Source organism: Amblyraja radiata, chromosome 1 (assembly GCF_010909765.2).
Source record: "Amblyraja radiata isolate CabotCenter1 chromosome 1, sAmbRad1.1.pri, whole genome shotgun sequence".
NCBI lineage: Eukaryota > Metazoa > Chordata > Chondrichthyes > Rajiformes > Rajidae > Amblyraja > Amblyraja radiata.
This window is the reverse complement of record NC_045956.1, coordinates 168994857-169007364: the sequence shown is the minus strand read 5'-3', so window position 1 is coordinate 169007364 and position 12508 is coordinate 168994857. Positions and strand designations below refer to the sequence as shown.

At 44.0% G+C, this 12508-nt stretch overlaps 1 protein-coding gene across 2 annotated transcripts in view; it reads right to left on the bottom strand.

Moving 5' to 3' along the window:
• Nucleotides 1-12508, bottom strand: part of ddrgk1 (DDRGK domain containing 1) — a 79250-nt gene that overhangs the window by 19374 nt on the left and 47368 nt on the right. For both annotated transcript variants that reach the window (XM_033035117.1, XM_033035128.1), the window contains exon 4: nt 4401-4502. In XM_033035117.1, coding sequence (XP_032891008.1) covers nt 4401-4502 — 102 coding nt within the window. The remainder of the gene's footprint in view (nt 1-4400; nt 4503-12508) is intronic.

Below are 12508 nucleotides of genomic sequence, written 5' to 3'. Positions count from 1 at the left end.
AGGGGTTCCCCTCTGCCATTATAGACGAGGCCCTACTCATGCCTCCTCGGTAACCCGCAGCTCCACCATTGCTCCCCCCCGTCGCAACAGAGACAGTGTCCCCCTAGTCCTTACCTTCCACCCCATCAACCGTCGCATGCAACACATAATCCTCCGAAATTTCCACCACCTCCAGCAGGATCCTTCCACGAGCCACACCTTCCCATCTCCACCCCTTTCCACCTTCCGCAGCGACTGTTCCCTCCGAAACTCCCTGGTTAACTCATCCCTTCCCACCCAAACCACCCCCTCCCCAGGTACCTTCCCCTGCAACCGCAAAATATGTTGCTATACCTCCTCCCTCGACTCTGTCCAGGGATCCTGATAGTCCTTTCAGGTTAGGCAGAGGTTCACTTGCACCTCCTTCAATCTCATCTACTGTATCCGTTGTTCAAGATGTGGACTCTTAAACATCAGCAAGATCAAATGCAGACTGGGTGATCATTTCGCGGAACACCTTCGCTCAGCCCGCGTGAACCAACCTGATCTCTCGGTTGCTGGACACTTTAATTTTCCTTCCCATTCCTACACAGACCTTTCTGTCCTCGGTCTCCTCCATTGTCAGATTGAGGCTAAACGCAAATTGGAGGAACAGCAGCTCATATTTCGCTTGGGCAGTTTACAGCCCAGTGGTATGAATATAGATTTCTCTCATAGAGTCATAGAGTGATACAGAATGGAAACAGGCCCTTCGGCCCAACTCGCCCACACAGGCCAACAACGTCCCAGCCACACTAGTCCCACTTGCCTGGGCTTGGCCCATATCCCTCCAAGCCTGTCATATCCATGTACCTGTCAAACTGTTTCTTAAACAATGGGAAAGTCACAGCCTCAACTACCTACTCTGGCAGCTTGTTCCCTTTGTGTGAAAAAGTTACCCCTCGGATTCCATTAAATCTTTTCCCCTTCAACTTGAACCTATGTCCTCTGGTCCTCGATTCCCCTACTCTGGTCAAAAGACTCTGTGCATCTACCCAATCTATTCCTCTCATGATTTTGTATACCTCTATAAGATCTCCCCTCATCCTCCTACACTCCATGGAATAGAGACCCAGCCTACTCAACCTCTCCCTATAGCTCACACCCTCTAGTCCTGGCAACATACTCCTAAATCTTTTCTGAACCCTTTCAAGCTTGACAATATCTTTCCTATAACATGGTGCCCAGAACTGAACACAATATTCTAAATGCGGTCTCACCAACGTCTTATACAACTGCAACATGACCTCCCAACTTCTATACTCAATACGCTGATTGATGAATGCCAAAGTGCCAAAAGCCTTTTTGATCACCTTATCTACCTGCGACTCGACCTTCAAGGAAACCATGCACATGTACCCCTAGATCCCTCTGCTCAACAACACTCCCCAGAGGCCTACCAGTTACTGTGTAGGTCCAGCCCTTGTTCGACGTCCCAAAATGCAAAACCTCACACTTCTCTGAATTAAATTCCATCAACCATTCCTCCGACCCACCTGGCCAATCGATCCTGATCCTGCAGCAATCGTTCACAACCATCTTCACTATCTTCACTAACTTAGTTCACTAACTTTGTATCATCAGCAAACTTGCTAATATTGCCCTGTAAGTTCTCATCCAAATCATTGATGTAGGTGACAAACAGTAACGGGCCCAGCTCCGAACCCTGAGGCGCACCACTACTCACAGGCCTCCAGTCTGAGAAGCAACATCCACCAGTACCCTCTGCTTACTTCCATGGAGCCAATTCGTTATCCTTTCAGCTATCTCTCCTTGGATCCCATGCGATCTAACCTTCCAGAGCAGCCTACCATGCGGCACCTTACCGAACGCCTTATTGAAGTCCATGTACACAACATCTACAGCTCTGCCCTCATCAACCTTTTAGGTCACGTCTTCAAAAAAATAAATCAGATTTATCACACACGACCTCCCACGTACAAAACCATGCTGACTGTTCCTAATCAGCCCTCGCCCATCCAAATGCCTATATATCCTATCCCTTCAAATACTCTCCAATAACTTACCAACTACAGATGTTAAGCTCATCGGCCTCTAGTTCCAGCATTTTCCCTGCAGCCCTTCTTGAAACGAGGCACAACATTTGCCACCCTCCAGTTTTCCAGCACCTCTCCTGTATTTAAGGACGACTCGTAAATTTCAACCAGGGCTCCAGCAATTTCCTCTCTAGTTTCCCACAATGTCCGCGGATATATCGGATCAGGCCCTGGTGATTTGTCTACCTTCAAACACGACAGTACCTTCAGCACTTCTTCGACAGTAACCCTGACTGCTCTCAAGACACCTCAATTTCCTCCATCCTACTGTCTTTCTCCTCGGTAAATACAGAGGAGAAATACTAATTTAGGACCTTGCCCATCTCCTGTGGCTCCACACAGAGGTGACCTCTTTGATTCCTGAGAAGTCCCACTCTCTCTCTAGTTACTCTTTTTCCCCTTATGTATTTATAAAATCTTTTGGGATTATCCTTAATGCTACCCGCCAGAGCTATCTCCTGGCCCCTTTTTGCCCTTCTGATTTCCTTTTTTAGTTTACTCCTTAGTTCCCAAAACTCCTCCATGGATGCACTTGATCCCAGCTGCCTTTACCTGTCCCATGCATCCTTCTTGTTTTTGACTAACGTCTCAATTTCCTTTGTCAGCCAAGCATTTAGTATCTATCTTCTAGATCTAAGAGAAGGCCCCTCCTGGTTAAATGTAAACATATTAGGAAATAAGAACATTTAATGACAGCTGGACTGTCTGGCTGAATTCCTGGCTTTAGCACGGCAATGAATTTGGCCTGGTTTCAATTATCCATATGTGGTCATTTGTTTAAGCAGAAGTGCACGTGTGCAAGTCTAGGTATTCAAAGATGGCTCAAAAAATGCATCTGAAAATGCATAGTTTTGTCATTGTAGCGCTATCATCTCTATAATTATAAAACTCTGATCTTGGATGTGTGTGTGGGTGTAAAATCACATCTGCTCGAAAAAAACGATGCTCTAACGGTAAATGTTTTACATATTCTGGTAGAGATTTATCCCGTGTACTCCGAAATCGTCTTACCTGAAAGATTCTTGCTTTATTTCTCATTATTTATCAAAATGATCAAAAATCACTACCGACCACTACCCCCCCCCCCCCCCCCCCCCCCCCCCCCCCCCGTACTCGGGCCCTGAAGCCAGGAGAGAGCAAGTATTGCGTTCGGGAACCAGCCCTCCCCTGCGACGACCCCTCCTCTCCCCAGGCTCTGGATTAAAGCCGCTGAATTCCCAGTCCTTTGGTTGACGCGCGCCCCGCTGCCCGCTTTCTCTCTGCACGTCTGTGGGTGTGTGTGTGTGGGGGTAAGTATGTGTGTGTGTCTGTGGGGGGGGGGGGTGGTTAGTGTGTGTGTGAGGGGTGGAGAATGTATGTGTGACCTGCAGGCCACCCCCCCCCCCCCCAAAACGGGTCACACTTGGTCTAGTCTTCCTTAAAATTCCACCTGCCCAAGCTAGATACTTGTACATATTGAGACACACTGCAAGATATTGCAAACAAAAATTATTTGATTAAATTGATAATCTATACCAGAATTTATTCCTGCCATCCAAGAACTTAACTGTAGCTAAATAGATTGCTGATACTAGAAAACTAATATTAAAAACAAACTGCTATAAATACTTTGAAGGTCAAGCAGTGTTTATGACAAAACAAAATTAGCATTCCAAATTGATCGATGGTCCTTATCCTTAATCTCCCTAAGATTTCCTAGTTCGAATTATTTCCCCAAAAGACACTGGGTCAATGGTGTTTGAGATAACTTGCAGAAGAAGTGAGAGGACATACAACATCTTCCCTATTTTAGGAAAGCATCTGTGTCCATTTCAAGCCATGGCCATCTATGATTGATGAACACATTTTCTGAGTAATTAAAGGTGGTCATGGCTAGACTTTCACAATGAAGGTAGTCAATATACCTGCCATGCCTGACCATTTCCCGAGTTCATTACAGAACTTGCTAAATTATCCACCACTTCCAATTAAATGTGAAGCAGCTTAAAGTGTAAGCATCTTGCTCTCAGGCCATTGTCCATCCAATTCCCCCACTAGAGTTGAACTGCATTCATAAGGTGCCTATTGTCCATCTGTGCAACAAAACATGTAAATTGATGTAATATATTTTTGCTCTAGCCTATCAATAATCCAAATGTAACTCTGTTAGCGGCTTTGCAGCCGCTCTGCTTTGTCTCTCTGCACAGCAACAAACTATTTCAAACAGCAGAATATTTTCTATGCCCAACTACATGTGTTGCATCAGCTTTGCACACTAATCTGCGAAATGTGTAGTTTGCTGAACCAACTAAAACACATTTTAAAAAAGCAAAACAGTTTCTATACCTTCCTCTGCTCTTCAAGTCGAAGCCGTTCCTCATCTTTCTTCCTGTCTTCATCTCGCTGATGCTGCAATTTTCGGCGTTCATCTCTGTCTGCTTCTTCAGCCTTTGTTTGAAGGAACACAAAAACAGTGAAATCAATTCAAATTCAAATTACTTCCCAGTACATTCTAGCCCAATAAAATTGATTGAAAGTTTTAATTTTTCTTGTACAATGCATCGTAAATACATGTTTGATAATTCAGTTATTTTTATGTGTTATATTTTAAATCGGATACATAATCAAAAGATTACTGCAGAATTCAATAGTTTTCAAAATGGAACTTCACTTCACAAAATCCTGTATCTTGTGACATTTTAATCCACATGTAGTTTTATTAAAGAAATCTACCATAATGCAGGCAGATAGCATTTTGGTCTTTCATTTTGCTATTAATTTTATTCCAGCAAGAATACATGTTTTTATTTGGTGTTTAGTGCCATAGCATGGAAACAGGCCCTTCGGCCCACTTAGTTCATGTCGACCATCCATTGTTCGTTCACACAAGTTCTCTGTCATTCTACTTTCCTAACGACTCCCTACAAAATAGGGGCAATTTGCAGAGATTAATTAACTTACAAATCAGCACGTCATTCGGATGTGGACAGAAGCCGGAACACCTGGAGGAAGCCCACAATGTCACAGAGAGAACGTGCAAACTCAACACAGACAGCACCCAATATCAGGATCGAACCCGGGTCCCTGGCGCCATGGGGCAGCAACTATACCAGCTGCACCACTATGCTGCCCTAAATTAGTTTTCAGTGCATTTAGTGTTATACACTGGGATATCACACAGGTTGGCAAAGAAGCAAATAGAATAAAAGTAAAAGCATTCTCATAAATATTCTTGAGTTAAGTCAATTGTTTAATCAATACTAATTTTGCGTAATTAAAAAAAAAATACTTGAAGGGGCCGAAGGGACCAAAAAATCCAAAATTATGATTGGGGGGTTTCCAAAATAGATTACAACTTTGGACAAAGAATCAAATTTCTGAGTAAGTAATTAGTTAACAAACTAGTCACCCTGCCACACGCATCTCCACTTCCTATTCTTCAACATATTAATGCAGTTGAGATATGAATGTTTTACCTAGAATTGGATTCCACCTTTCATGATGAACTAAGTAGGCTGCATATGAGTTGGCGATATGCAGATTACTGCCCTGCCGACTACAAATTCAGAGGGTTCAGAAGGTATGACGATAGTGCCAACTTAGTTTCCCCATTAAAAATTATGAAATCTGCGCACAAAATCATGGACCAAATAATGACCTGCACTGTTACCAATGGGCCATCACCCAATTTAGCAAAGAACACATTGGTGTGCACCTATCTCAGAAGTGTGTAAACTTTTTAAAGCATATTCCTCATGGTAGCCACACTACAGCATCAAGGAGAACACAAGAAGCAGGAATAGGCCACCCGGCACCTCGAGTCTGCTTCTTCATTCATTAAGATCACGCCTTTCCCCCAGAGATGCTGCCTGACCTGTTGAGTTACCCCAGCATTTTATGATGTTATCAAGATCTATGCCTGATCTAAACTTGGCCTTAACACCATTTTCTGATTCTCAACCCATGCACCCACACTCTCATGCACTTCAAAGGTCTGTCAATTTATGCCGTGTCTAGATTTAATTCCCTCAGCTCTGAGTAATCTGAGATATATATCCCCTTACTCTGATAGTAATCCCCACCCCCCCAAAACCCAAGTTCTAGTATTGTAACTTGAGAAAACATCCTCTCAACTTTCTTCCTATCAATTTCCCTCAGAATCGTATGTTACATTAAGATAATTTCTCATTCCTCTAAGCTCCAATGATTCAGGTCCAATCTGATAAACTTTTCTCTGCGTGAACCCCTTCATCCTACAAATCAAGCTAGTGTATCTGCTCCAATGCAAGTATTTCCTTCCTTAAATATGGTCACCAAAACTATATCCAGTACTCCAGGTATGGTGTGTAAAATTGCTCCAAAACTTCCCTATATGCATACACAATACCCCTTGCACTAAAGGCCAACATTCCAACAGTCCTCCTAATTATTTGTTATATTTTGTTTGCCTCAAAGGGAAAGATATTCAGAATATGATAATGGAGTCCTGCTGAGTGAAATAAATGCCAGGAGAGGTCCTGTGCTCAAAAAGGAATCGGACAGTGCTCTAGGACCATTGTGGTACTGGCCAAGAATGTGAATCCTAGCTTAATGGCTTAATGCTAAAAGAAATGTCATGATCCAAGATAGTGTAGTTTTGCCATAGAGGGAGTACAGAGAAGGTTCACCAGACTGATTCCTGGGATGGCAGGACTTCCATATGAAGAAAGACTGGATAGACTCGGCTTGTACTCGCTAGAATTTAGAAGATTGAGGGGGGATCTTATAGAAACGTACAAAATTCTTAAGGGGTTGGACGGGCTAGATGCAGGAAGATTGTTCCCGATGTTGGGGAAGTCCAGAACAAGGGGTCACAGTTTAAGGATAAGGGGGAAGTCTTTTAGGACCGAGATGAGAAAATCATTTTTTACACAGAGAGTGGTGAATCTGTGGAATTCTCTGCCACAGAAGGTAGTTGAGGCCAGTTCATTGGCTATATTTAAGAGGGAGTTAGATGTGGCCCTTGTGGCTAAAGGGATCAGGGGGTATGGAGAGAAGGCAGGTACAGGATACTGAGTTGGATGATCAGCCATGATCATATTGAATGGCGGTGCAGGCTCGAAGGGCCAAATGGCCTACTCCTGCACCTATTTTCTATGTTTCTATGTAGTGATATTTATACAAATATGAAGACTCTTCTCACAAGCTCTCAGTCATTCAGTCAGACACATATACAAACTACAGCTTGGACAGACCCTATTTCTTTAACCAAAGCCCCCATGTTCACACCACCAGAAATGTTTGTTTTGATTATCCATTGTATAAAGTTGTGCCATGGTACTAGCACTGGTGCAATGCATTCACATGCATTTCATAGCCAACTATGTGGTGTTGTAGCAGCTACTTGCTCGACACTCTGTCCAGCTTCACCTTGAAAGGTTGCAGATAGCGTGCTCAAACTATATCTTGATTGTCCACACATTGAACGATGCATTTCCCTTACAAAAAAATAGCAGTAAATCAAAGATTTTTTTTTAAATTTGTGCAGTATCGGCAATGTTGTTCAGGTACAGATAGCATCTAACACCCACTGGGAAGTTGATTATTATCGTGCAATACATAATTCTTTGTTCCACTAGTTTCCACTAGTGGGAGAGTCTGGGATTAGAGGTCATAGCCTCAGAATTAAAGGAAGCTCTTTTAGGAAGAAGATGAGGAGAAATGTCTTTAGTTTGAGGGTGGTGCATCTGTGGAACTCTTTGTCACAGAAGGCTGTGGAGGCCAAGTCAGTGGATATTCTTGATAAGTACAGGTGTCAGAGGTTATGGGGAGAAGGCAGGAGAATGGGGTTAAGAAGGAGAGATAAATCAGCTATGATTGAATGGCAGAGTAAACTTGATGGGCCAAATGGCCTAATTCTACTCCAATCACTTATAACCTTATGACCTTATTTCTGCTTGATTTGCTCTGGGTAGTGATTATGGGATGTCAATAAATGGCAGAGACATTCGTGACTGGTGTCATGTTGAGATGACAGATGTATGCAACTTTTTCCCCAGAAACTCACCCTTCACCCCATTGGTAATGCAGGGAATTGAAAATGACAGATTGCATAAGAGAGCATGATCAGCTGCATAAGAGAGTGAACAGGTCCATTTGTTTCAAGCAGCGATTCTCCTGAGGTCTAGGAGAAGAATTAGGCCATTCGAGTCTACTCTGCCATTTCATCATGGTCGATCTGTCTTTCCCTCTCAATCCAATTCTCCTGCCTTCGCCCCATAACCCCTGACACCTTTACTAATCAAATGATGACGCATCACTGGTTGTACCATATTATGTTCCTTGATAAGATCAATAGGTGCAGAGCTTACAATCAACTTCAGCTGTAGTCTCATGTTGCTGAATAATCATACACTTCACTGTGTTGAATGTCAGCCTCTCAATGCATCTCCCTAACAACTGAATGGCAGTCTGATCATTTGGTTGTTACGTGCATTACTTTCAGCTGCTGCAACTACAATGCTGCCTGACCACAAACAACGTTAAACTGGAGTCCAGTGAGATCAATAGCTCAACCACAATTTACACTTGCAGAGTTGAGTCAACAAAAATATATTTCATGGAGAGGCCACAGTTGTTTAAACCGATGCCACATCAGAAATTGGTCTCAGGGTAGACAGAAGCACAGAATATCTTTGAAGTGGCAAAACTGAAAAATGTTGGTGTTCGAAAGGACCTGGATGAATTGATACCCAAATTACTGAAAGTTAACACACAAGTTTTTGGAGTATTGTGAGCAATTTTGGGCCCCATATCTGAGGACGTATGTGCTGGCGCTGGAGAGGATACAGAGGAGGTTTACAAGAATTACCCCAGGAATGGGTGGGTTAACATATAATGAAGGTTTGACGGCATTGGCCTGTACTCGCTGGAGTTTAGAAGGATGAGGGGGAACCTCAGTAAAACTTAACGAATAGCGAAAGGCCGGGATAGAGTGGATGTGGAGAGGATGTTTTCACCAGCAGGAGAGTCTACGACCAGAGGTCAGTCTCAGAATTAAACAATGTTACGTTAGGAAGGAGATGAGGAGAATTTTCTTTAGTCCGAGGGTGGTGAATCTGTGGAATTCACTGTCGCAGATGGCTGTGGGGGCCAAATCAATGTAGATTTTTAAGGCAGAGATAGTTAGGTTTTTGATTAGTACGGGTGTCAAGGTTATAGGGAGAAGGCAGGAGAATGGGGTTAAGAGGAAAAGATAGATCAGCCATGATTGAATGGCAGAGTAGACTTGATGGGCCAAATGGTCTAATTCTGCTCCTATCGCTTATGAATTTATGAGTACAACAAGGTATTAGGAAGTCAAACAGGATTTTAGTCTATATTGCATGAAGCATTGCGTGCAAGTGTAGCGGCCTGATACAGCTGAATTTAGACAACTGTGCACAGCACTGTTCTCCCATCCCACGGAAGAAGCATTAGAAGGAGTGCAGCGAAGGTTGATCAGATTAGTCCCAGGGATGGTAGTTCTGTCATATGAGGAGAGATTAAGCAGACTGGATTTATGCTCCCTTACATTTGGAAAAATGGGAGGTGACCTTGATGAAACATTGAAAATTTTTACAGGATTAAGCTGGGTGGACGTGGGGATCATGTTTCCCCTGGCTGAGATAAAAGGAACAGGGGTCACTGTCTCAAAATAATGGGTCAGTCATTCCGGGGATGACAGAATGAGAAGAATTTTTTTCACCCTGAAGATAGCAAATTTTGAAATTCTCTCTATTCGAAAGTGCAGCGGAGATTCAGTCAATTAGGATTTTCAGGACAGATCAATAAGTTGCTGGACAATAAGAGCAGTGCAGGAAAGTAGTACTGAGGTACAAGATTGTGCATAAGAAACCTTTGGTTAACTGCTTCTACTCCTCGCATTATATCCTTTTCTCAGCAGGGTGCCCTTCATAAATACAAAAATATAATTTAAAAAGCACGGCGTATCACTTGCCATATCTATTGTACTTGAGCTTGATGATTGCATTGTGTATGGTATACATGATCTGTTTGGATAGCATGCAAAACAAATGTTTTCACTGAACCTTGATATATGACAATAATAAACTTAAACCTAAACTACAATGGTCACAGGTTGCCAATGGAAATTCTAAACTAGCAAGGTTAGCATCAGCACATTTTGCATAAGGAAAACATTACTTCAATGAGCAGGGCACAAAAGTGCACAATGGTATTTGAACAAGAATAATTCCTGCCGTGAGTGGGCAGATGCATGGCAGATGCAGTTCAATGTGGATAAATGTGAGGTTATCCACTTTGGTAGCAAAAAAAGGAAGATTATTATCTAAATAGTGTCAAATTGGGAAAAGGGGAAGTACAACGGGATCTGGGGGGTCCTTGTTCATCAGTCAATGAAAGTAAGCATGCAGGTACAGCAGGCAGTGCTGAAAGCGAATGTTATGTTGGCCTTCATAACAAGAGGATTTGAGTATTGGAACAAGAGGACATTCTTGCTATTGAGGGAGTGCAGCATAGGTTCACAAGGTTAATTCCCGGGATGGCGGGACTGTCATATGCTGAGATAATGGAGCGGCTGGGCTTTTATACTCTGGAATTTAGGATGTGGGGATTTTATTGAAACATATAACATTATTAAGGGTTTGGACATACCGGAGGCAGGAAACATGTTCCCGATGTTGGGGGAGTCCAGAACCAGGGGCCACAGCTTAAGAATAAGGGGTAAGCCACTTAGAACGTAGATGAGGAAACACTTTTTCACACCGAGTTGTGAGTCTGTGGAATTCTCTGCCTCAGGTGGAGGCCGATTCTCTGGATACTTTCACGAGAGAGCTAGATAGGGCTCTTAAAGATAGCAGAGTCAGGGGATATGGGGAGAAGGCAGGAACGGGGTACTAATTGTGGATGATCAGCCATGATCACATTGAATGGCAGTGCTGGCTCGAAGGGCCGAATGGCCTACTCCTGCACCTATTGTCTATTGTCTAACCCGAGGAAAATATTTTTTTTACCAATCGTGAGACATACTTTTACCAAAGTGTCCTTTCATCCTCTTTGAATACTACTATAATATCCTCCCCCTCGCCTAATATCAAAAGGTGTGGTGTACCAATTGTTCTTCTAAAGAACTATTATGAATTGGATTGCACTAGGATTCTCTCTTTCAGTAAATTCCCCCAAATCTTTAACTTAATTCAGACTAATAGCTGAGAATCATGGTATTTCTTTGTGCCCGTTACAGTACTTGTAAAATATTCCCTTGGATTGAACATCAAAAAACAGTCCACTCCGACCAGCCCGCACACTAGCACTATCCTACACACCAGGGACAACTTACATTTTTTTTTACCGAAGCCATAGCCTACAACCCAGTAAGTCTTTGGACAATGAAAACTTTAAACAATGAAAAACCTATCGGGTTTATCACAGAATACGGAAGATAAATTAAATGTTCTGCAGGTGGCTACATATCAGTGCTTATTTAACTTCAATTGCAGCAAAACTAATTGCAATTACATAGCACTTCACTGTGTTTATATCATTACCAGATTCGCATGTCAAGACCCTGTTTTGAGAGGTGGGGGACGATCCCCCCCATTTTTTGTAATCCGGATTTTAAAACTCGGTGAAATCTCCGCTTTCCGCGAGACAGTGGGGGTGGGACTGATAATCGAGGGCGGCGATTGGACGAGAGAGACGGCAGTCAGCAGGCAATGGGGCGGGACATGATGATTCAGCACGATGATTGGAGGAGGGAGGTATCGGTCAGAGGCGGAAGTAGGGGGGTGGGACTGACGATAGAACGCGGTGATTGGAGGAGGGAGACGTCCTGGTGGAGCAAAGATCATGGAGCGGAGCTTAAATTGCTTGCCCAGGTCATAGGGTCACAAGCGAAAAACAATCTCGGCAGCCATGGACACAGACCTGCGCCTCATCCGCAGCCAGGATCGATCCCGGCTCTCCGGCGCTGCAATCGCTGTCGAACCGCCACTAGACCATCCCCGCCCAAGTGACACCCCCCCCCCCCCACCCCACGCCCGGGGGTGGCTAGAGACGTCGGTAGTCACACGGAAGCGGTGCTCCCAGGCCCACAGCCAGCGCAGAGAAGCAGCGCTAAATCCAACTCAACTCTGCCTGTCCCACCAAGTTAACCTACAGCCCTGCCTGGACTTACGGGAACGAGGGCCCAGGGTTACGGCCAGCGTGGAGAAGCAGCGCTAGCACCACGGATCCGGACTGGTGTCCCGTCAGTCCAGGTAGGTTAACCCGGCGAGGCAGGCAGAGTTGAGCTGGATTTAGCGCTGCTTCTCCGTGCTGGCCGTAAGCCTGGGCCGTCGTTCCGGTAATTACCGTCCACAGGGCTGAAGCCTCCGAAGTCTCGCGTGTGTGTGTGTGAGAAATTGTGTTCCCCCAGTCCCCCCCATGCTTTGATAGCGATTTCCGTGCCTGGC